This window comes from Bidens hawaiensis, unplaced genomic scaffold, assembly GCF_021521415.1.
Source record: "Bidens hawaiensis isolate Kalapana, Puna unplaced genomic scaffold, B.hawaiensis_p1.1 tig00002236_1, whole genome shotgun sequence".
NCBI classification, from domain to species: Eukaryota; Viridiplantae; Streptophyta; class Magnoliopsida; order Asterales; family Asteraceae; genus Bidens; species Bidens hawaiensis.
The window spans coordinates 2672390-2693437 of NW_027491119.1; the positions used below are offsets into that span (position 1 = coordinate 2672390).

General features: G+C 33.0%; 3 protein-coding genes across 3 annotated transcripts; all 3 read right to left on the minus strand.

Annotated features, from left to right (window-relative positions):
- Window positions 1–962: 962 nt before the first annotated feature.
- LOC143611290 (glyoxylate/hydroxypyruvate reductase HPR3-like) lies at window positions 963–3440 on the minus strand. Its single transcript, XM_077085525.1, has 2 exons — window positions 2997–3440; window positions 963–1043 (listed from the first exon to the last, which is right to left on the minus strand). The coding sequence occupies exons 1-2, from the start codon at window positions 3438–3440 to the stop codon at window positions 963–965; spliced, it is 525 nt and encodes a 174-aa protein (XP_076941640.1).
- An 8180-nt stretch (window positions 3441–11620) lies between these two features.
- LOC143611301 (gibberellin 20 oxidase 1-D-like) lies at window positions 11621–12971 on the minus strand. The gene is made up of 3 exons (XM_077085534.1): window positions 12451–12971; window positions 12012–12333; window positions 11621–11903 (listed from the first exon to the last, which is right to left on the minus strand). The coding sequence occupies exons 1-3, from the start codon at window positions 12969–12971 to the stop codon at window positions 11640–11642; spliced, it is 1107 nt and encodes a 368-aa protein (XP_076941649.1). The 3' UTR covers window positions 11621–11639.
- A 4346-nt stretch (window positions 12972–17317) lies between these two features.
- LOC143612396 (histone deacetylase complex subunit SAP18-like) lies at window positions 17318–20273 on the minus strand. The gene is made up of 6 exons (XM_077086391.1): window positions 20141–20273; window positions 18547–18579; window positions 18325–18435; window positions 18146–18241; window positions 17596–17673; window positions 17318–17496 (listed from the first exon to the last, which is right to left on the minus strand). The coding sequence occupies exons 1-6, from the start codon at window positions 20261–20263 to the stop codon at window positions 17464–17466; spliced, it is 474 nt and encodes a 157-aa protein (XP_076942506.1). The 5' UTR covers window positions 20264–20273; the 3' UTR covers window positions 17318–17463.
- Between the last annotated feature and the right edge of the window lie 775 nt (window positions 20274–21048).

Below are 21048 nucleotides of genomic sequence, written 5' to 3' on the forward strand. Positions count from 1 at the left end.
TGACTATTAAGTATATTAACTAAGGTTTTTTTCCTCTTTAAGTGTTTGCACTTATTAATTACTAGTTTTAGAACCCGTGTAATACACGTGATGATCAATATAAATACAAATAAACTTAAACAATAATAATTAAATAAATAAATGTATTATATCTATAATTCTATTTACAATAGTATCAATTATAATTATTTGATAAATAAAATTACATTATTTCATTTATATTTATGTGCTTAAAACTTACTTTGCTATCAACTTTAAGGCCATGTTTGTTGCAATGTAAAGAGCTCCCATCACATAAAGTACACAAAAATCTTTAGAAAAAAAAACTGTGTAATTAACTCTTAGCTATAGATATAATGAGCATAAAAATAATATATTAATTAATATAGTTAATAAATAATGATTTAATTGAAATAATAATAAAATGTCAAGGGCGTCTTATAGGCCTAGTGAGATGATTCCTAGGAACCCCAAACAACCTTTCTAGAAAATACACCTATCATGCACATAGTTGTTAATGCGAATAGCGGACGATAGCGACAAGCTACCTATACGCTACGTAGCGATAGCGGCCAAATATCGGGTGCTATTTTATGTTTAGCGGTACAATAGAAAAAAAAATTAAAAATATTTTATATGTATTTTTACACATATATTTGACAAAAACGGTGTTTTTATCAGTATATTAACAAAAAACCCTGAAATCCAGCTAAAATATAGGGTTTAGCTTCGCTATTTCAATTAAAACAGAGGAAAAAAAATAAATAAACCTAAAAGATCGCTATTCTTCCCGCTATTAAACGCTAAATATGAGATAGTGATGAAATCCTGCTACGCGCTATAGCGAGCGTTATCATCGCTATTGACAACTATGATCATGCAGCTAAATTAAGTTACAAACTTGCAATTATTAAAAATGCGATTAAATTACCAATAAAAAAGACATATATTTAAAATACTTGTCAGGGGAGAAGTTTTCTAGAAACTTTCAACATAAACATCCTGAAGACCCTTTGTATTTCCTTAGCAAAGAAATTTCTAACCTGAAATGACAATAGTAAAAACAGAAAAACAAAAATGGATTAGACCACTTAAAAAAACTAACATGATGACACGAGAAGCAGATTTTTAGATTTCTTAGCACCTAAGGCAAGGAAATCATATGATTTATTTTGCAGATTCAGTCGCTTCTCTAAAATCCAAAGGCTTCTTAGCATGATTCCACACAAGCTAGAAAACTGAAAGAAAACCAACACCTTAGGCCCTTTGCCAAAACTGAGTGCCTTGTAATCAAGCATGAAAACTGAAAGAAGCAACACATAATGTTTCTGTGCGTGTTGTGTGACATCATTTGTTGAATATTGTTAGATTTGCAAATATAAAGCTGTCTCGTATGATTTGTACCAGATCAAATTTCACATTTTGACACGAACCATCACCACACCAGTTTTGACCAAACTATGAATGTCTAACTTCCTACATCCTTACAAAAACTTTATTTTCTTACTTCTAAAAATTTCAGTTTTACTCTCAATGTTTATTTGGCCCATGGCGTATTGTGTTTCAAGTTTCAATGCGACCGCGTTTTGACACATTACCCAACCCACCCATCATAAGAAAAGGACTATCATGGACCCACAACACACAAAAACTCAAGTTTTTCATTCTAGCAATTGCTAGATAGATAATCAAGGGTTAATGAAGATTTATGGCTTGAAACTTACCAGGGAAGATTCATCAAACACATTTAAACAAAAATTAATGAATCTTAATCAAATCACTCAAAAAACTAATTTCAAAAAGAAACAAACTACCAATACCAGAATGCACTAACAACGAACACATAATCCAAGTACAGAATAAAAGCGGAATCAACTTACTGTCATCATCCATGTACTTGATATTTCAACCAACTTACGAGCTATGAACAGAAACTGTTTGGATAAATAGACTCTCTCCTTTTGTGCCGCCCCTGCTACCTCGACGGTAAAGATTTGAATCAAATAAAATCAGAATGATAAATTGTGGTGCAAAAATTATCCAATCTTTTTTATCATTGTTGCTAATTTGCTATCATCTAGCTTCCTCTTTGTGTAAAATTGTGTAGAATATGTATACAGTTTAATAATTACGCACCTAAGTATGAATGAAACGGTATTAATAGTTAACATTGGAATAGCATAATATGATGTTCATATGTTACAGCACGATAATCAGTTCAATTCGATCAAGGAAGAGATCGAATCTGTATGAAGCTTTAAATCATTCAAGGAGGAGATTCGATCCATTAGGATGCGTAGAATTGTACAGCAAGAGAGAGAGAGAGAGAGAGAGAGAGAGAGAGAGATATGGGTAAACGGTGATTAGGGTTTCACAGAAAGGAAGTGTTAAGAGATATATTAGGCTTCGGGTTATGGGTCATAAAAGATCCGCTTGATTGTTTTTGTCGGGTTTATAGAATGAACGGGAAAGCATAACCGAGGAGGATTGTGAGAGTGCCATGTATATAGATTATTTTACTTTATTAGAATAGACAGATGTTTCACTAAACCGGAGTGTCCAGATATTTCTTTGTCATGACAAAAACATGTGACTTCTATAAATGGAAATTATTTTGTTGGGTTCGTACACTACATGAGGTCACTACAAAACTAAATTAAAGTATCATTTTCAATTTTTTTTTCTAACGTTATATAAATTATTATATTATTTTTAAACGTAAATCAATTTCGTTTTCATGAATCATAATCATATATTTACTTAATACTTATCATCATCCCTAGATGAAAAACTGTTTTAGTTATCGAGCTTAGGCTCGTTTAATGTTTTCTCAAACTACATAAAATTAAAAAAAAAATATATATATATAATCTATTAATAAATAGTAAACGAGCGGAGCCAGAGTTAAAAAAAAACGACTCGCACACTCGATGTGTCAAAAATGAGACAGGCTCAGGCTTGGCTTGTTTGCACTTTGCACCCTTATAGTGTCTTACCTTGGAACCAAGAGGATACTCCATTAAACTCGGCCAATGCCCACTGCGAACAACCTGATCTCCGCCTGTAATCCTCTTCACGACGTCGATCAACAGCCCTACGGTGCCATCCGCCGCATCGTCCAAAAACACATCCCTAGCATTAGTAACAATAATCCCACGACGTCGGCAGTCGTCCATATCGATATGATTAACACCCGTGGGAGCCGAAACAACAAGTTCAAGAGCCGGAAGGTCACGAATAACATCCGCAGTGAACGGAGCAATGCCCAAGCATAGGACAACTTTCACAGACTGTGCATTGGCATGGAGGAACTCGTGAATGGGTAATGGCGACTCGTATGCTTTTAAGATGTTGAATTTGTTAAAGAAGGGGTGTTCGTGGACGACGAAGATGGGTGACGGATGGAGGACGAGTACTTGCCGGAGTTCTTGAGGATCCATGGAGATAAAAAGAGTTAAGTTTAGATTGAATGGTTGTAGTGTGGATTCTTTAAGATAAGAGAACACAACTTTGTATTATTGACTTAAGTTAGTACCATGTGTCGTAGGGATGGCAAAATAACCCGACCGAAGCATTCGGGACAGGTATACGCAACACCGGACGGATATTGGGTCGGGTATGGGACTGGTTTAGAAATTTTTTCGCAAGTACGGGCAGGGTATAGGATTTGGTGATACCCGGCCCGATTACCCGAATACACAGACACCTGAACTGTATATATGAATTATAAAACCGAAAATTTTTCATTCTTAATTTTATTTTTACTTAACCTTTGTCTAGTAACATCTCATTTTTGTTGGTTCATTCGAAGAGAAAATATATTTTGTATTTAAGATGTGTATTTAAAAATACTATTTATATTTATATTTTACATGTTATCAAGTTTATTTATAAAGTTATATAAAAATTATAGTAATATTATTTATTTATGATAACGTTTATCTGTACGTAATGTGCCATATTTTAATTCGTAATATTTCATATATAAATAAAATATACATACGATAATTATAATGATAAAAAAATATACTTAATTGGAAATCCTAAAGGGATTTTTTTTAACAAACTATCACGTATGCCCGATGCCCACGGGTAATGATCCGGGTATGAACGTGAATTTTACAGTTGAGTATGGGTATGAGATTACAAATACCGGCCCGAACCCGGCCCGGTGCCATGCCTACATGTATGTTGTAACGCCTAGAATTGAAATGAGCCAGGCCTTGTTCATGTTTATTCGTTGAGATTTCATCGGAGAAGCGAATGGTTCGTGAGCATTTAACTGAAGGAAGTTTTTTGTTCATGTTCATTAATTAAGAAAATGAACTTGTTCGCATACAATTTGATCATGAACATAAACGAACACGCACAAATAATAGTTTATTTTATTTGGTTAATTGAGAATGATCAGCGTCAACAACTAGATCTAGCTACCAACTAAATCATGTTGTATACGAATTTTTCGCCAAATTTTTACAAGCAGCTCGTTTAGTTTGTTTACAACCCTAACACCATGGGTTATGGCCCAAAAATGTATTGTGGATTGTGGAACAAGACTTGGATGAATAATTAATTGGGCCAAAAAAATTGAACGTGGGCTTGGATCAGGATAGTTCACTAGTCAGATTAGTTGGACCAAGTTCAAAATCCGGATGATGATGTCGTAAATATTACAAAAATTAAAACTAGGTAAACAATATGTGTGTATATAGATATAGGCTTTGTTTTTGGAACGACGACTTTTTTGTATGTGAGGTCATCGCACTTCTTAAATTTGGAGAGCCTCGTTGCCTTACTCTCACAAGACTATGTTGTCTATGCTGGCTTCAGAGTTTGGCTTGGGTGTTTGCCGGAAAACCATACAGCCGACTGCCACTTAACAGTCAATGTGCCACCACGAGAGTAATAAATGAATAAAAAAACTAGAATCTGAAAGAAAAAAATAGTTGTAAACTCGGTCTAGTTTACTGGTCCGACCACTTGACCAAACTTTATGTTTACTTTTATATAAGTTTCTAATTATATATTTTGTTATAAAGCATAGTATATAACATTTACTTATTTTGGCATAAGTTTATTTATAGTTTATTGTTAATATAGTACCTAGTGAGGTTTATTTTGTTTTTATGTTTTATGAAACAATGCCATTTATAATTATGAATTTGTAATTTGTTACAATATTAATAGAATATTTGACCCTTAAAAAAAAGGTGAAGACTTTAGCCGCATCACTTGGAACATGACCCCTATGTACCAACATGTCTATGCTTCGGTGTGCGAATCTTCAACTTGATCTAATCACATGCTTCTATATAATTTATTCACTAATATTCAAACATAATAGTCATTTGTTAGTAATTAAATAAAAACTAGTAAATATATACCCATATGTTGATGCAGTTCGGTTTTGAATTCATATTGAAAACGTAACAACAGTATTTTAGAAAGTTTTAGAAAACATTTCTTGTATAATCTACCCGAATTTAGCATTTTAAGATCTTGTTTTATAGTTAAATATAATATTAAATGTAGTATTTCAAAATATTTTAGCTAGACAAAAAAATAAATAAAATGTAAATTTTTTTATTAAACTTTATGTAAGTAATAAAAGAATATGGAATTCTATTTTCTGATATGTATGTGTAAGTTCGTATAAAAAGTTAGAAAAAATATGAGGGCATATAAGAAAGGTGAAGAAAAGATGAAGGGTTTGTTTGTAAAAAATACTCAAGTTATTATGTTCAGTTGTTAACTCGACCAGATCATTCTCTAGGCCTGGCAAACATGTCGAGTCTGATGGGTTTGAGTCAAGATGACTTCTTAACAAAATGAAATTTGGTCAAAACAAGTTCATAGCAAAATGTATATAAAAAGTACCAATCTATCCTCACCCACCGAGTTAAAATAAGTTGTTTTACAAAAAGGTACTCACCCATCCTAGTCTCACCCTGTGTTAAAGTGAGTTGTTTTATAAAAAGAAGTAACCACCCCACCCGCTAGTATCTTTGGATCGATGTGTGAGAGAGATGGGCGATTGGGCGGGGAGTACGTGATTAGGAGAAAGGGAGGGGGTAAACCGTCTAGTGATATCACACGGGGTAAACCTTCTGGCTCTTGAACTCACAGCGGAAGGTCACGTATAACGTCCTATAAAGTTGTCCTATGCTTGGCCAAGCCGAAACAATTATTCTTTTTGTTGTGTTTTTTAATCACCCGTGTATCACACGGGTTCTAACCTAATAATGTAAAATAGCTATTCATTGATACACGGGTTCTAACCTAATAATGTAAAATAGCTATTCATTTCCTTAAATTATTATTTTTTTTAATTTAAAGTTATTATATTTAAGGTATAGTAATTTATACATATTTTTTCATCAACCCTTAATATTATTTCCTTTTCACTACCTAACTTTTGCATTAAACACATATTAATTAGCATTGGCTATCACAAGTCCAAACATGACACTTCTGACTCTGAACTGACCAATTGGATAACTATCAAATATTTAAAGTGTAAACTAAATGGCTTATAATTAAAATGACGTGGTATAACAATGACATTTTTATCATAACTGGAGACAAGCAAACGTCCTATAAATGGATAGCGACGACAAATAAGCACATTTATAGGACGTTATTAATGTAGTAGCTTGTTATGTTTCTTAATTAAAATATATGTATGTTTATTGCATTGTAATTAAAACTGGTAATGTAGTGACTATCAAGTTAAGGATCTTTGTACTGGTAAGTGTTGTACTAATAAGTCGTCGGAATGGTTAAGAGACTCTAAGCTAGTAAGTGTCGACTACGCTGATGTGGTGGTAATTGGTGGCAGGGCTAGCCCTTGGGGGTTGGCGGGGTGGTCGACGGCCACAGGCCCAACACCCCGCTAGGCCCGATTTTTTTTTTTTTTTTTTTGAAAAAAATTATATGTATTTTTATTAAAAACAATATGGATATTTAATGTATAAACACAATTATATAACTGCTAACTTGGTCTAGTGGCAAATGAGCATTACTTACAACCAAAAGGTTGTGGGTTCTAGCCTTACTTGGAAAATCTATTTTTATACAAAAATTTTTTAAACAACCAAATAATAACCAAGTAAACCCAAACCCATATAAAATTAAATTGTTTAAAACTAACAAAATACTCCTTTTACTTAAGGCCTAAAAAATTTTTCGCCTTCGACCCAAAAGTTTTTTTGCTTTCTCGGAGCCGGCCCTGATTGGTGGTGGAGGAGGTGGTAGGTCGAGGAGGTGGTGCGTGACTGGCAAACTAAGGTTATACACACATTTGAATGGACAAAAGGGTAAAATTTTCATTTAACGTCATTTTGAAACTTAATGGATAAGGGGTTTGCTAACTGATTCAAATGTGTCCTTCTTGTAAACTAAACACATTAACGTTGACTGATTTAGAGGTATACTCTTAATAAAATTATTAAGACTCTACCAAATAACCTCTTAGTCTAGATAAACTGAGTTATGGTTAGACATTGAATAGTAACAAAGTTACGGCTTATCAAGAAGACACAAGTTATGTGCAATAGAGGTTTTCGAGTTATATTTCATATTATATAATATATTGAAAGGTGGCTTTGTTGCAATATCAACAATAATGTGGTATAAAATTTGATTTACGTTAGAAAAATCTCACTTTTAACTCATAAAAATATAATAATAATTAAAAAAAACTCATTTTATAAATTAAAAAGAAGATTGGAAGGAAAACTTGGATACTTAAATCAAATAAAAATTATTGTCATTGGTAAAGTTTACTATTTCTTTCTCTACATATGTCACTCAATTATTCATGTAAAACTTAACTTCTTTTTGGTGCTGTTTAAATTGTCTGTTTTGTTAAATTATAACTTGTCTCAGTGCCTTTGTTTAACTGCATTATAAGTTGTTTTGGGTGTCCATCTATAATTTATGTTCAATTTCATAATGAATAATATTATTTAAATGCATATTGATTATATTTTGTCCTTTATATTCTCTTACCTTTTCGTCCTTATGAAGCATTATGCATGTATTTTAATAAATTTTTAATGGTTAAAAGATTATAATAAAAGTTTTAATATATATATTCAGGCTCAATCTCCCCATGCCACAATTAAACACATTTCGAGTTAATGAACTTGTAGCATACTTTTTAAGTAGTTATTAACGTTTTATAATATTAAAATATAAACTTTGTTACAATTTTATCTCATAACAAACTCAAATGCATTGTTTTGAAATACAACATATACTTATAAAGTAAGTCAATGAGTTTTAATATGACTAATTGATATTTTACTAGGGTTTTTTTAATACAAATTTCTTTTACTTTCCGAGACTTAGATCGAGGACCTTTGGTGTTAAGAAAAATGTCACCTTCACAACGCCACAACCCGTGACTGATATTTTCTAATTGATTTACCACCTATAACAATTTAGTTAGCATATAAAGCATGATCATCCTAATATAAATTTACAATAATGGAGTTTAAAACCATAATATTACGAAAAAAAATAGCAAATGTAAGGATGTTAGGTTTAGTGAAGAATATATTATAATAGACGGAAGGAAACTAAAGCGTAATTTGTACTTAAAAGAAATAAAGATTTTGAATGATAAATGAATGTTAGAGCACCCAGCGCAAGGTTTGTGGGTGCTTGTCCGTCTCATGTGGCAGCACACAAACGAGGAGCTAACGAGTGGCCTTGTGAAGCAAGTTTGTGACAGGTTAGTGTCTTCAAACAATAGGTGGACGAGACGTGGTAGGCTTTGTGTCACGTCACTTTCACATATACATATATATTTGTTATGCACACACACATATATATTTGTTATGCGCACACATACACATTTAAATAAATTTAATATTTTTAAAGGGGTTTATGGAGGTTTAGTGTTGTGGAACAAAGTGGAGTCGGTTGTGAGAAAAGTTTGAAATATGATGCGACGGTTTGTATATATTTGGCACTATGGATGCTCGATGGTATGATATGTTTGAGTTAAGGTTATGGGGTGACGATTTGGCAATCGTTAACGGATCTCAGCCCTTGAATCGTCGGTCTCTTACGGATTCACCTTTTCTGGACAAATGCACATTTGCACCAAGAACCCAAGGTTGTTAAACACGGTTTTATTTTTTTTTGGGTGGCATGTCATAGTCCCAAATTTTGATATGAGATTAACTCAATATTACGTGGTGTTCCTTAATTTGGCAATAAAGTTTTTTTTTTTTCTAAAATACAGTACATAGCTTTGGTAATTATTTAAGAAATACAATATTATTGTTTAAAAAGAAAAAAATAAAAAAAACATTGAACCTTCCATGATATACCATTCTATTTCTTAGTGACAAGAAAATAATTATGTTATTAGTTACACATGATAGAAAGAATATCGGTAAAGTTAAGTATTTTAAAAGTAAATAATAACTCACAAAGTGGTCATGTGCTTAGTGAGTAAATAACAAATGCTATCACATAAACTGATAAAGAATGGTGAGATAGATTTTTTTTTTGTCATAATTAAATTTTAAATGTAAAAGTATAATTATAAAAAAGTTGCCGACAACTTTTAAAAATATCACTACATATCAACACTTTCAATGTGTCACTAATAGCTTTATAACTAAGTGACTTTTATTATTAAACATAAGACAAAACAAAATTATGAAAGAATTTGAATGTGATATTTTGGAAATATGAAAAGCTTAAATATATATAAACGATACATTTAAAAACTTTCTAGTTGTTCTCTATATTTTCTTAAGCCACCAGATTGGTGAGATAGATTTTTTTTTTTGTCATAATTAAATTTTAAATGTAAAAGTATAATTATAAAAAAGTTGCCGACAACTTTTAAAAATATCACTACATATCAACACTTTCAATGTGTCACTAATAGCTTTATAACTAAGTGACTTTTATTATTAAACATAAGACAAAACAAAATTATGAAAGAATTTGAATGTGATATTTTGGAAATATGAAAAGCTTAAATATATATAAACGATACATTTAAAAACTTTCTAGTTGTTCTCTATATTTTCTTAAGCCACCAGATTGTTTTATTTGTAAATGAAAGTTTCTCATGTATTTGATTCGAATTCACGGGTATGAGTCTCGCCAAACCAGATAGCTCTTAAACGGGTTATAACATCTCATTAAAGTTAAAAATTAATCTCATCAAATATTTGATATGAAAATCCTATAAAATAAGGATATATTAAAATTATATCTGATTTTTTTGGAAAAAAAAATATATTATTTATTATAATTAGGAAACAATTTTATAGTAAAAAAAATAATAAGCAAGTCACGGGTCTCACCAAACCTAGATAGCTTTAAACCGGGTTATAACATCTCATATATATGTGAAGCTCGTTCATCATCAAACCCTAAGCATTTATTAACTTCCTTACAATAAATAAAATTAAAACCCAACAAAATATATAAATATTAGAAACGAACGATATAAAACAAACCTCAATTAGTACGAAACAGACCCTGTAATACGAGGGATAAAAACTAATTTACATATATTTCGATATTTGTTTGGTTGCACACGTGTAAATCCACGTATGTTATGTGACAATTTATTCTTATAGTTCATGCCAAATGACAAATGTCACAACAAAATTTGTCATAAGCTTTTTTTCTTGTAAATTATATGGTTTCTGTCGAATGTGTGACAAAAGTTTTCCACACTAAAGTGTTTTTTTTAATTATATATCTCTTAATCGTGTTTATGTCACTTTCAGCTTTATATATGGTATTATTGGTAGTCACGAAATTCAATTGGATAATTTAAATAGAAATACAAGAATAGATATAGAATTTGCTATGAAAAACATACAAGAAATAGGTTAAAAAGAAAAAGAGAAAAAACCCTTTAATTTATTGTCGGGAAAGGGAAATAATCACAACATTTCAGTTGACGGTTATAAGTGTCAGCAGCTATTAAGTGACAACATACAACTATGAAAACTTTCACCGACAAATGAGTTACTTTTGATAATAATTGATTGACCAATTTATCGCTGATCAAAGTTACCAGTTAGCTAGTTACTACTGATAATAAGTTCTCATTGCTAAACATTTTTATACTTCATTAACGCAAATATAAAGCAACTTACAATGACATTTCATTAAGGCAAAATAAATAAATTTCATCAGTGCTCTTTGAACACCGGCCCGTCAAGGGGGAGATGCCCCATTGGAACTTCATAGTCCAGGCCTCCAGGGCTTCGTCCGGTAAAATTCTTGAGTTTCTATGCACTTGAAATCATAATAGTGTTAAACGAGCGTGCCCTTGCACATGTCTTAACAACTATCAATATTTTTCTATATTTCGTTTTTGGTTTTAGGTAAAGCATGATTAATCAAAATTGACTTAGATGAAAGTGTAACCACCAACATAATATTGAAATTCATAGGCCCTTCCATATTTGGTTTGTCCTTATAAGTAGCACGAGCCGGAGAAATTTGTTTTTGAACTTATTCTAGATTTACATTTGAAAGCCAGCCTAGATTCGGTCATGACAAATTAGCAAATGACAGTATTAGTCTTATACAAAACTAACACTACTTAACAAAAGTGCGTCCGCGATCAGCGTTACAAACTAAACAAAGATTTAAATCTTGCTCTCTCTTTTAAGCCAATGTGAGAATGCGTCTAGTGTTTTCATGTCTGCTCGATAATATTTCTGTGTAAACTCAAGGAAACTAGACCATGTAAAAGCCGGATACATCCTTTGATCGTTCTTAACTAATGTTTTAGGAGGTGTCACCACTTTATCCATGTTAGGAGATAGAAAGAACGCAAGAGATTTCCTAGGAGTTTTATTATTCACCACCGCTCTATGTAAGCAACTCTTGTATAGTCCATTCGAGAGCGCCTAGAGAACAAAAACCCTAATTTTTGTTAGTGAAAACAATGTTAATCTAGTCATATTTACTCTATTAGTTATAAGTGATCATCTATTTATCATGTTTTGTGTACTAACCATGAATGTATCTCCAATGTTGACAACAAAGCCTTCGGAGCAAGGAGCAATTGAGTGCCACTTTTCATCAACATATACTTCAAGCCCACCAATATCATCTTGATGAAGAATGGTTAGAGATGTCGGATCACAATGAGGGCCGGTTCCAAGAGTTAGACATGGCGTTTGGCAAGGCGGGTAGTAGTTTAATCTCATAATCGAATCATTGTCTTTGTAGAATTCTCTAAATTCGGATCGATCGATTCCAAGGCTCACTCCTAGTAGCTCCATGATGTCAAGAGAAAGTTTGCTCATTGCTTCACAATATTCTTGGCAAACCTTCCTATAAAAATCAACAATATTGTCAAAATTAGGTTCTACAAGTTAAACCAACATAAGAAAAATCGGGTTGCATTGTTATAAACAAATCTTGATTCACACAAAGAATATCAAGATTTACCCGAAATCATGAAAATCTTCGCCCATTACATTCAAGAAGTAATCTTGAACAATGTTTGCGCCATTTGGATGTGCCGAATATCGAAAAGAAAGTGTTTCTTTCCATGGAAGTTTAGAGGAGAATCTATTAGTGAAACTACTAGCATATCCACAATATTCACCACACACTCTTTGAGCCTTTTGCTTCTCTATTAGTGGCATTTCAAAGAAGAGATTGGTAAACTTGTGGGCCTCACTTGTCAAACTCGAGTCAACACCATGGTTGAAAACTTGAAAGAACCCATGTTTTTGACACGCAGAGTTGACTAAACGAGTTGCATTGGCTACAGAGAGTGGCTCGCCAGACAAAAACGCCTTCATGTCAATTGGAGGTACATTTAGTGGTGGTGACGGTTCTATCCGGGGCCTTTCGTGGTCTGGCCACACAAATTGTGAGGGAATATTGGCTTCCTTTTGAAATATAGAAGCATCAAAGATTAAAGGGTTTGTTTCTAAGGGTGAGGTGAGAATAACAGGAGCCATTGATAGCTTACAAGATTCTAATATGATGGTTTCTGATTTTGTTTAGGTGAGTTTATGTATATATATTGTTTAAATAAGCTAATCTAATATCTTGTAATAATTTTTTTAGTCACATCAATACAAAATATAGAGCTCCACATGTCATTCTCTTTGTTTTTCTATTTATTCTTATTCACTTTTTATATGAACTAGTTTAAATTTATGAATTATATTATATATATATATATAAATTTAAATTCAAATTTATGAATTATATTCTATATATTGTACTTTTTGGAGAGAGTTGCATCCTTGGTGGAGTTAGCTAAAAGAAACATACACGCTGGATTGGAGTTATTCTGATTTGTGGCGAGTGTGAAGGATCGGTGGAGCAAGTGTTTCCATCATGTGGGATCTTTGGCAAGTTATTTTGATGTGGTGTAACATTCATGCAATGTATGCGATTAACGTCCGGGACCTTTTCGAGATTCACAAGTATTCGAATATGATAAAGGAAAAAGGTAAATTGTTGCATACGGTATACCTCGTTATAATATGGTGTGTATAGAAAGCGAGAAACAAATTAGTTATGACGGAAGACCGATTCAATGACCTAAGATTGTGGGGGGGCGTGGAAATTAAGTTTCTAGGGTATTTATGGATCACGAATCGTTCAAAGCGGGGAGCATTAATTTTGAGAACTGACGGTGTTTCACAATGTGACAATGTAATACATGTAGGTGATTTGGTGGTTGTAAATTGGTTCAGTGGTTATTGATGCATGTATATAAATAATCTTTTTGTTGGTCGTAAAGAAAGCTGTTTTTTTCCAATATAACTAATTTCAATTTAGTTAACAACTTGTATTTTGACATTTTATTTTGTCTCTGTTTCTAAAATCACTTCACCATTTTTTAAACATCATTTTATAATTAACATATAATAAAATAGTAGCACTTTTGCTTTATACTTCAAAATTACAACTATATAATTTGATACTAAAATGTCTTTCTTGCTAATACTCCAAAATTACTGTTATAAAACTTGACTTATTTCTTGTTTGTACTTTTATTTTGGTGTAAAGTATCCAAGGCCGGCTCAACGTCTTCGGAGGCCTAAAACTAACTAAAATGTTGAGGCATTTTTTTTTTTCTTTTCTTTATGCGTATAACGCTAAATAGTATACAAGAATTATAGAATATGGATGATATGCAGGAATATGAAGCAATCCTCTTTAATTAATTATAAAAGAACTATACTTTCAAAATCTCATAATACATAACTCCTATTTAAGATGGAGGCCCTAGAAAACTGGAGGTCTAAAGCCATTGCCTTATTTAGCTTACCCACGAGACGGCCCTGAAAGTATCTAGTTAGTTTAAATTATAACGACTAACACAATTCATAAACTATGCGGTTCAACCTGCTAGGCCAACCCGCCAACTGAACATCCCATTTAGCAAAACGTGCTTGTGGGTTCCACTCGAAACTGATCATAACCCATTAAGAATAAACTAAAACCAATAAATCTCGTGTTAGGCTTATGTCATGACAGAAATTTACATCTTGTATATTTTGAAATGTTTATAGAAATACACAAAAGTTGGACAAATACGAGTGAGGGAGAAGTGTTATAAGGTTAGAAAAGCCAAAGACCGTCGGTCGAGGATTTCGATAGCTTGTGTCTCAAAGTAGTAATGCATTTCTCTAATTTTGTTTTGGCATTAATATTGCATCATAATTAATGTGTATTAGAACACAAAATCTAATTTGTGTTCAAACTTCGAGTATATAACTTATAGCATTTCGACCAAGATTTTTGTCTATCAAGTTTCAAGTTGTAGGCTAAATTTTTTATGATATAATATATTGATACTGACAAAAATTACAAGGGCATTTATTGGTGGTTTTAGTCGTATTCTATGTTGCTATCTTGATTAAAAATTAATTTTAGAAAATATTTAATATTATTTGTTTTAAGGTTTGTTTATTACTAGTCTTTCTGCGCCGCAACTAGCAAAACCCCAATGTTGAAACATGGACATTGGTAAAACCCGAACGTTACGACGATGAGTCGATGTGAATTCGATCAGTATCGGCTGCTTTAAAACCCAAAAAAAATAATTCGTCAAATAAACATATAAGAAAACAAAATATTTAATACGATGTTTATTTGGTTGGCAAACCCGGGTGGTGGTAAAACCCAAGCATTGTCGTTCCAAGCATTGAGACGGTAATTTGACACGAATTCGGTCGGTTTTGATTACGTACATTACGGTACCGGAACTAAAAAATGGAAAAAAAAATATAAAAATTGAGGTGGACCAACGACCAATTTTATTTATTTATTTATTTTGAGGGGGGGGGGTCGGTCGGTAAACTTGAGCATTCCCCTAGCGTTGTCGGCCATGGGCTTCAAATAAGGCCGCGAGTCTACGTGAACTCGGTCGGTTTCTTTCAGGTTTGTTATGGTACCAGAAATTAAAAAAAATAACATTTGATCGGTTCCCATTACATTTATTATGATAACTGAATTAAAAAACAAAATTTATCAAATAATACGGTGTCGCCAACGCTTGCGGCACCAAAGTTCTTGTTTATAATAATAATAATAATAATAATAGGTGTAGGATTGATGGTTGTCTTGTCTTTTATGCCATATAAACACAAAATAGATTTATATCATACTTATAAATGTAAGATTTAGTAAGAAGCTCATATATTCTCTACAAACTTTGTTAATTTCATATATACCTAACAAAAATTAAAAATTACACACGTCACATTTATATTATGATAAAGATATTGAACAGAATATTTGGAGGATGGTTATATGAGATTTTTTGGCAAGCTTGGTTCTAATTATTAACAATTTAAATTCTTATAAGTACCTATTACACCTAAGGGTGTTTTTTGGGTTTGTTTTTCAGGTCGAGTTCTTTGGGTTTGTAAGTTTTAAATCTTGACATGAAACCCAACCCAAATCTCTCACGAGTTTTTCGGGTTAGGGTAATTCGGGTTCAGTCTTTTAAGGTTTGGTTAACCGGGTTTCAAGTATCCTAGAAAACAAACAAAAAAAAATTAAAAATATAGAATGCTAAAATTAAAATAGCGTATTCTTTTTTGGTCGTAACGTATATAACCAAATAATAAACCAACATAACCTAATAAACAATTCAAAAAAAAAAGAAAAACAAACTCCAACCGTTATCGTCTTTAATCAAGCGTGATTTGATTGTTCACTTACAATTGCTATTAGTCATAAATGAAAAACATAAATTAACAATAAACTATAGATCCATAATATGTGGAATGACAATAGTCAATTAGGGCCAAATTATGATAACTTTAGAAGCTATCTAAAAATATAATTGTTTGTAAAACTAAAAGATTATTCGGGGTTTTCAGGTTGACCCGAAATCCTTAACTCAGACCCAAGAACCAACCCAAATTACTTCGGTTCGGGTTCGGGCTAGTTTTTTCTCGGGTTCGGGTTTTTCGAATCGGGTTGGTTTGGGTTCAGGTACGGGTTTTCTCGGGTCGGGTTTCAGGTAGAAGTGGCAGCCATAATTACACCAATTATTGAGCCAAATGCCCTTTGTTGTCGTTAGGAATGGTCGGTTATCCTCCACAAATTTGTAGAGGAATATATGAAAATTCTGCAGCAAGCCTTTATTTTTCTATATAGCATTCTCATCCCGTTCCCTATCCCTATATCCATATATATCATACAATTACACTAAAACCTTCCGCATCAAGGCCATCCATAGCTTACGTGGAGGAAATTTATGAGAAGAATGGAAAAGACAAGTGTTGTGGAGGTTGATGTGGAGGCCATCCATCCTTGAAGATCCTTCATGGTGGTTTGTGGGTCCTTTCATAATGTTAGTGATATGAAAATTATGAGGTTGTTTGTGGAAAGAATAAATATGTTATTGTTGTAGGTAAAAGTGTTTGTGAAAAGAATAAATAGAATGCTGACGTGGCACGCTGACTAGGCTGTTTGTAGAGAAAATTACTCTGAACTGATGCGAACGGTCTAAAAAACACTACATTTCTCTCTCCTGTTCAATTAAATAATATTTTTTTCTACCTTTTTCATTACAGTTTTCTCTCTCCACCTATAATTTACAAAAAAATTACTACCTTTTCCTCAAATTTACAAAAAATGACTACATTTTCTCTCTCCACCCTATAATTTACACTCACAACCACTCACAACCCCACCCTATAATTTACAAACCCTCACATAATTTTAGGGGATGGGTTGTGAATGCTCCAAGATTTATAATAGAATACAACACATTTTAATATTTTTAAATAAGGTAACATATATCGTTAAAAGTTCTTTTTCATTAATGACTTGCACAAAAGTGGTGATATTGTTGTTCAACCAAATAACTTGTATCAAACACGCGCACAAACAAACAATACAAGCATGATATAGCAGAACATACGGTTTAATAAAGCCGATATGGAAACATAGAACTACGCTAACAAGCCACCTGAAAGCCTATAGAATTGCCACATCCAGGTAATCGCCGATCTGCAAATTTGAAAGCAAATCGATCGGTCCAGGAATTTTTTTAAATTAAATTAAATTATTTGAAGTGCATACGTCAAACTTGGTCAAACGCAAAAGTACCTCGAAGCTAAGGGTGCCAAGAGCCTTGCTGCCATCGTCTGGTCGTCTTGCATTAGGATAGGAGAACGTTTTCCCGACCTTGTAGACACAACATGCAACAAAAAGTCAAAACAAAAGGTTACAAGAAATGAAGAACATATTTGTTTTGTTAATCCTAAATACTCCCAATAATTCATATTTATAAAATTAAAAGCAGTGTTGTAAAAGTCAGATTCCAAGGTCCTCGGACATCTACCGTGCCGCCTTTTCCCAACTTGGCCACCATTACTCGCCAAGGTCCAAGTCGGGCAAAAGTCGGAGTACTCAGGATTACTCGGCCTCCAAGGTCAACTCGGCCACGATTCTTTTTTTTATATATATAGTAAAAAATTAAAAATAACAGTAAAACATGAACTTTTTGAATTATACTTTTTTTCATATGAATTATGCTTGCCTTAACATATATATAATATCCAATAATTATTTTATGTTATATCCCGAGTACTCCTACAAGGGGGCCAGCCGCCTGGCGAGTTTTACAACACTGATTAAAAGCCATAAAGATTAATACCTCCTTGACAGTAAAATGGCCAGTTTTAGTAGGATATACGAAAGCAAACGACAGCAAAGCATCTCTTCTTCTAGCTTCCGGTGCAACCTCCTTTACCTGGAAAAAAAAATGATAAAATGAATATGTAATACAAAAATATAAGTTTAATTAAATGATTAAACTTGGATCATTTGACATACCAAATCGGTTAGCTCACGAAGCGTAGCATCCATCCAAGTGTAAATTTGGACTTCATCTTTCGGCTCCTTGCCTCTGACTGCAAACTCTGCCTGGTTGTGATGACCTCCAACCTGTTTAAAAATTAATTTAAAGAACACCCATAAGTCATAACTAAAGGCATCACTAATAAAAGTTTTAGGCGAAAAAAAAAAGTTTACAGTGTCTAAAAACAGCATTCTTACCTTGGTGAAAACTCGAAGTAGCAATGGACAAGTCTGTATGTCAGAGAAAACACTTCATCAATAATAACTAAAAGTATTGCAATAAAATGTCATACTAATGAATACGAATGTAAACAAACTCAACCGAACAAACTACACAAGACCTTGTGTTGGTGTTTTTGTTTAACATTCATATTCATATGTAAATTTTACATTTAAATTATATCACACAATTCACATATTTTTATTTTATAGTTGATAAGTCTGTACGTCAAAGAAAACACTTCATCAAAAATTATTGCAATGAAATTTCACACTAACGAATAGTGCTGTAAACGAACTGAACAAAACAAGGCATTGTGTTGCTGTTTTTTTAACATTCATATTCATATACTAATTTAACATATAAGTTAATCACATAATTCATGTATATATTTGTTTTATAGTTGATAATTTTGGTTAAATTTATATGACAAGATTAGAAAAGTCATACAAAAATATAAAGAACATTTAATGAACAAACATAAACAAGCAGGCATTACCAAACATAAACGGACGTTAACGAACAAACAAGCATTACCAAACATGGCCTCTGTTCGTGTCCGTTCATTTAGTTGGTCAAACCGAAATTCCTTGTTCATGTCTGTTCATTTATTAAATGAACGAACATAAACAAACAAAAAAACATTGCTGAACATAAACAAACATCAACTATTACAACTGAACAATCACGGCCTCTATTCATGTTCGGTCATTTAGTTAGAGCATGTTTGGGATTGACTTTGGAAAATGCTTATTGGCTTTTTCAAAAAGCCATTTTGAAAAGCCAGGATTTGGCCATTTGGGGCTTTTAGAAAACTGCTTTTTTACCCTTTCAAAAAGCTAAAATAAAAAAGAATTTTGTGATTGCCAAACACATTTTAACTTATTGACTTTTTGAAAACACCAATAAGCCAATAAGCAATTTTCAAACTCAATCCCAAACATGCTCTTAGTCAAACGAAATTCCTTGTTCATGTTCGTTCATTTATTAAATGAACGAACAAGCAAACATTACCAAACATAAACGGACGTCAATGAATACAATCGAATAAACATGGCCTTTGTTCGTGTTCCGTCCTTTAGTTATACATGAACAAACAAACATTACCGAACATAAACGAACGTCAACGAACACGAACAAACAAGCATTACCGAACATAAACGGACGTCAACGAACACAAGTAAACGAGCATGGCCTCTGCTCACGTTCGGTCATTTAGTTAGCCGAACGAAATTCCCAGTTCATGTTCACGTCCGTTCACTAATTAAACGAACAAACATAAACGAACCTCCAGCCAAACGTTTGGTTCATTTACATCACTATTAATTTGCAGTTTCCAAATCCCCCAGTTCACTTTCAACAATAATCCTCATTAACAAATGTTTATCTTATTATTTTATTCAACTAATTAGCATAATTCAAAACCCTAGAAAAATTACTTCAAACATTAAAAGTAACACAAACCCATCAAAACCCACCAATTAAATCCCAAACCCAGATCAAATACAACACCAATTTCACGAAAATGAAAGTGTAATTGAAATTGGACGAACAGAGAGAGTAAACCCTAACCCTTTCTCGATCGACCGGTTCGAATCGAGGTCCAGGTTTGTTGTGAACCGGCGGTCCTCTGGCGGACGGAGGAAGTGGGCGTCCGCCGCCTCGTCTTTGGCCGTCTCCGCCGCGTGCTGCCATTGATCAACAAGTTACGATGGATGATGACTCTGCAAGTGTACCTGTGTTAAGAGTGGTGTTGAGTCTGGACCTATAGGCTTGATTTGAGTTTTAATAAATAGGCCCAAACCGGGTTATGATTAGAGCGGAAAATAAAATTTGGAATCGGACCTGGAAAAAAACTTGGCACTGGAGTTTTTTATACTCGGGTTTTTATTACCGGAACATGTACTCAACCTGTAGGGTATGCATTTCAGTATAAAAACTCGTACCCGGGACCAGACCCGATTTGTACTCGATAATCGGCTTAACGATTTTGAAGGCCTAAATCGGACTGAGATTTTATGGCCTTTTCATGACAATTGTGTGTGTGTGTGTGTTGGGGGGGGGGGGGGTGCTTGATGCAAGTCTCGATATCATGACTTCTAGCTTAGAGGATGCATAACTTTGAGTTTACTTTGCTAATTATACTATATATTTATATATAATTTATTTATTTTTTTGGATTTGAATGCCTTAATTAAATGTGAGTCTAAATCCCATACCCGGTTTCGCTGGCTCATGAGCCGGACTTATCGGTAATACCCGAAAGTTGAGCCGGTTCCATACTCGGAACCTGATTTTTCCAATACCCGAAACCGAGTTTTTCAAAACCCAAAATTACCCGAGAAATACCTGAAAAATACACGAAAAATGCCCCAAAAAAGAGTAGCCCCTTAAAAACCTAAATTATACCCGAAAATAGGGTTTTTTTAATACCCGAGAATAGGATATTCAAATACCCAGTCTTATTATACCCTAATCTA

Bases quoted from the DNA above. Each gene is read 5' to 3' on its own strand.
- LOC143611290 (XM_077085525.1), bottom strand. From the start codon at position 3,440: ATGGATCCTCAAGAACTCCGGCAAGTACTCGTCCTCCATCCGTCACCC. The intron at 1,044-2,996 runs GTAAGACACTAT...TTGTCATTTCAG, and splicing joins AGTATCCTCTTGGTTCCAAG to GTTAGAAATTTCTTTGCTAA.
- LOC143611301 (XM_077085534.1), bottom strand. From the start codon at position 12,971: ATGGCTCCTGTTATTCTCACCTCACCCTTAGAAACAAACCCTTTAATC. The intron at 12,334-12,450 runs GTAAATCTTGAT...TGATTTTTATAG, and splicing joins GAAGATTTTCATGATTTCGG to GAAGGTTTGCCAAGAATATT. The intron at 11,904-12,011 runs GTTAGTACACAA...TTTGTTCTCTAG, and splicing joins ACATTGGAGATACATTCATG to GCGCTCTCGAATGGACTATA.
- LOC143612396 (XM_077086391.1), bottom strand. From the start codon at position 20,263: ATGGCAGCACGCGGCGGAGACGGCCAAAGACGAGGCGGCGGACGCCCA. The intron at 17,674-18,145 runs GTATTAATCTTT...TGTGTCTACAAG, and splicing joins GCCATTTTACTGTCAAGGAG to GTCGGGAAAACGTTCTCCTA. The intron at 17,497-17,595 runs GTACTTTTGCGT...TCAAATTTGCAG, and splicing joins TTGGCACCCTTAGCTTCGAG to ATCGGCGATTACCTGGATGT.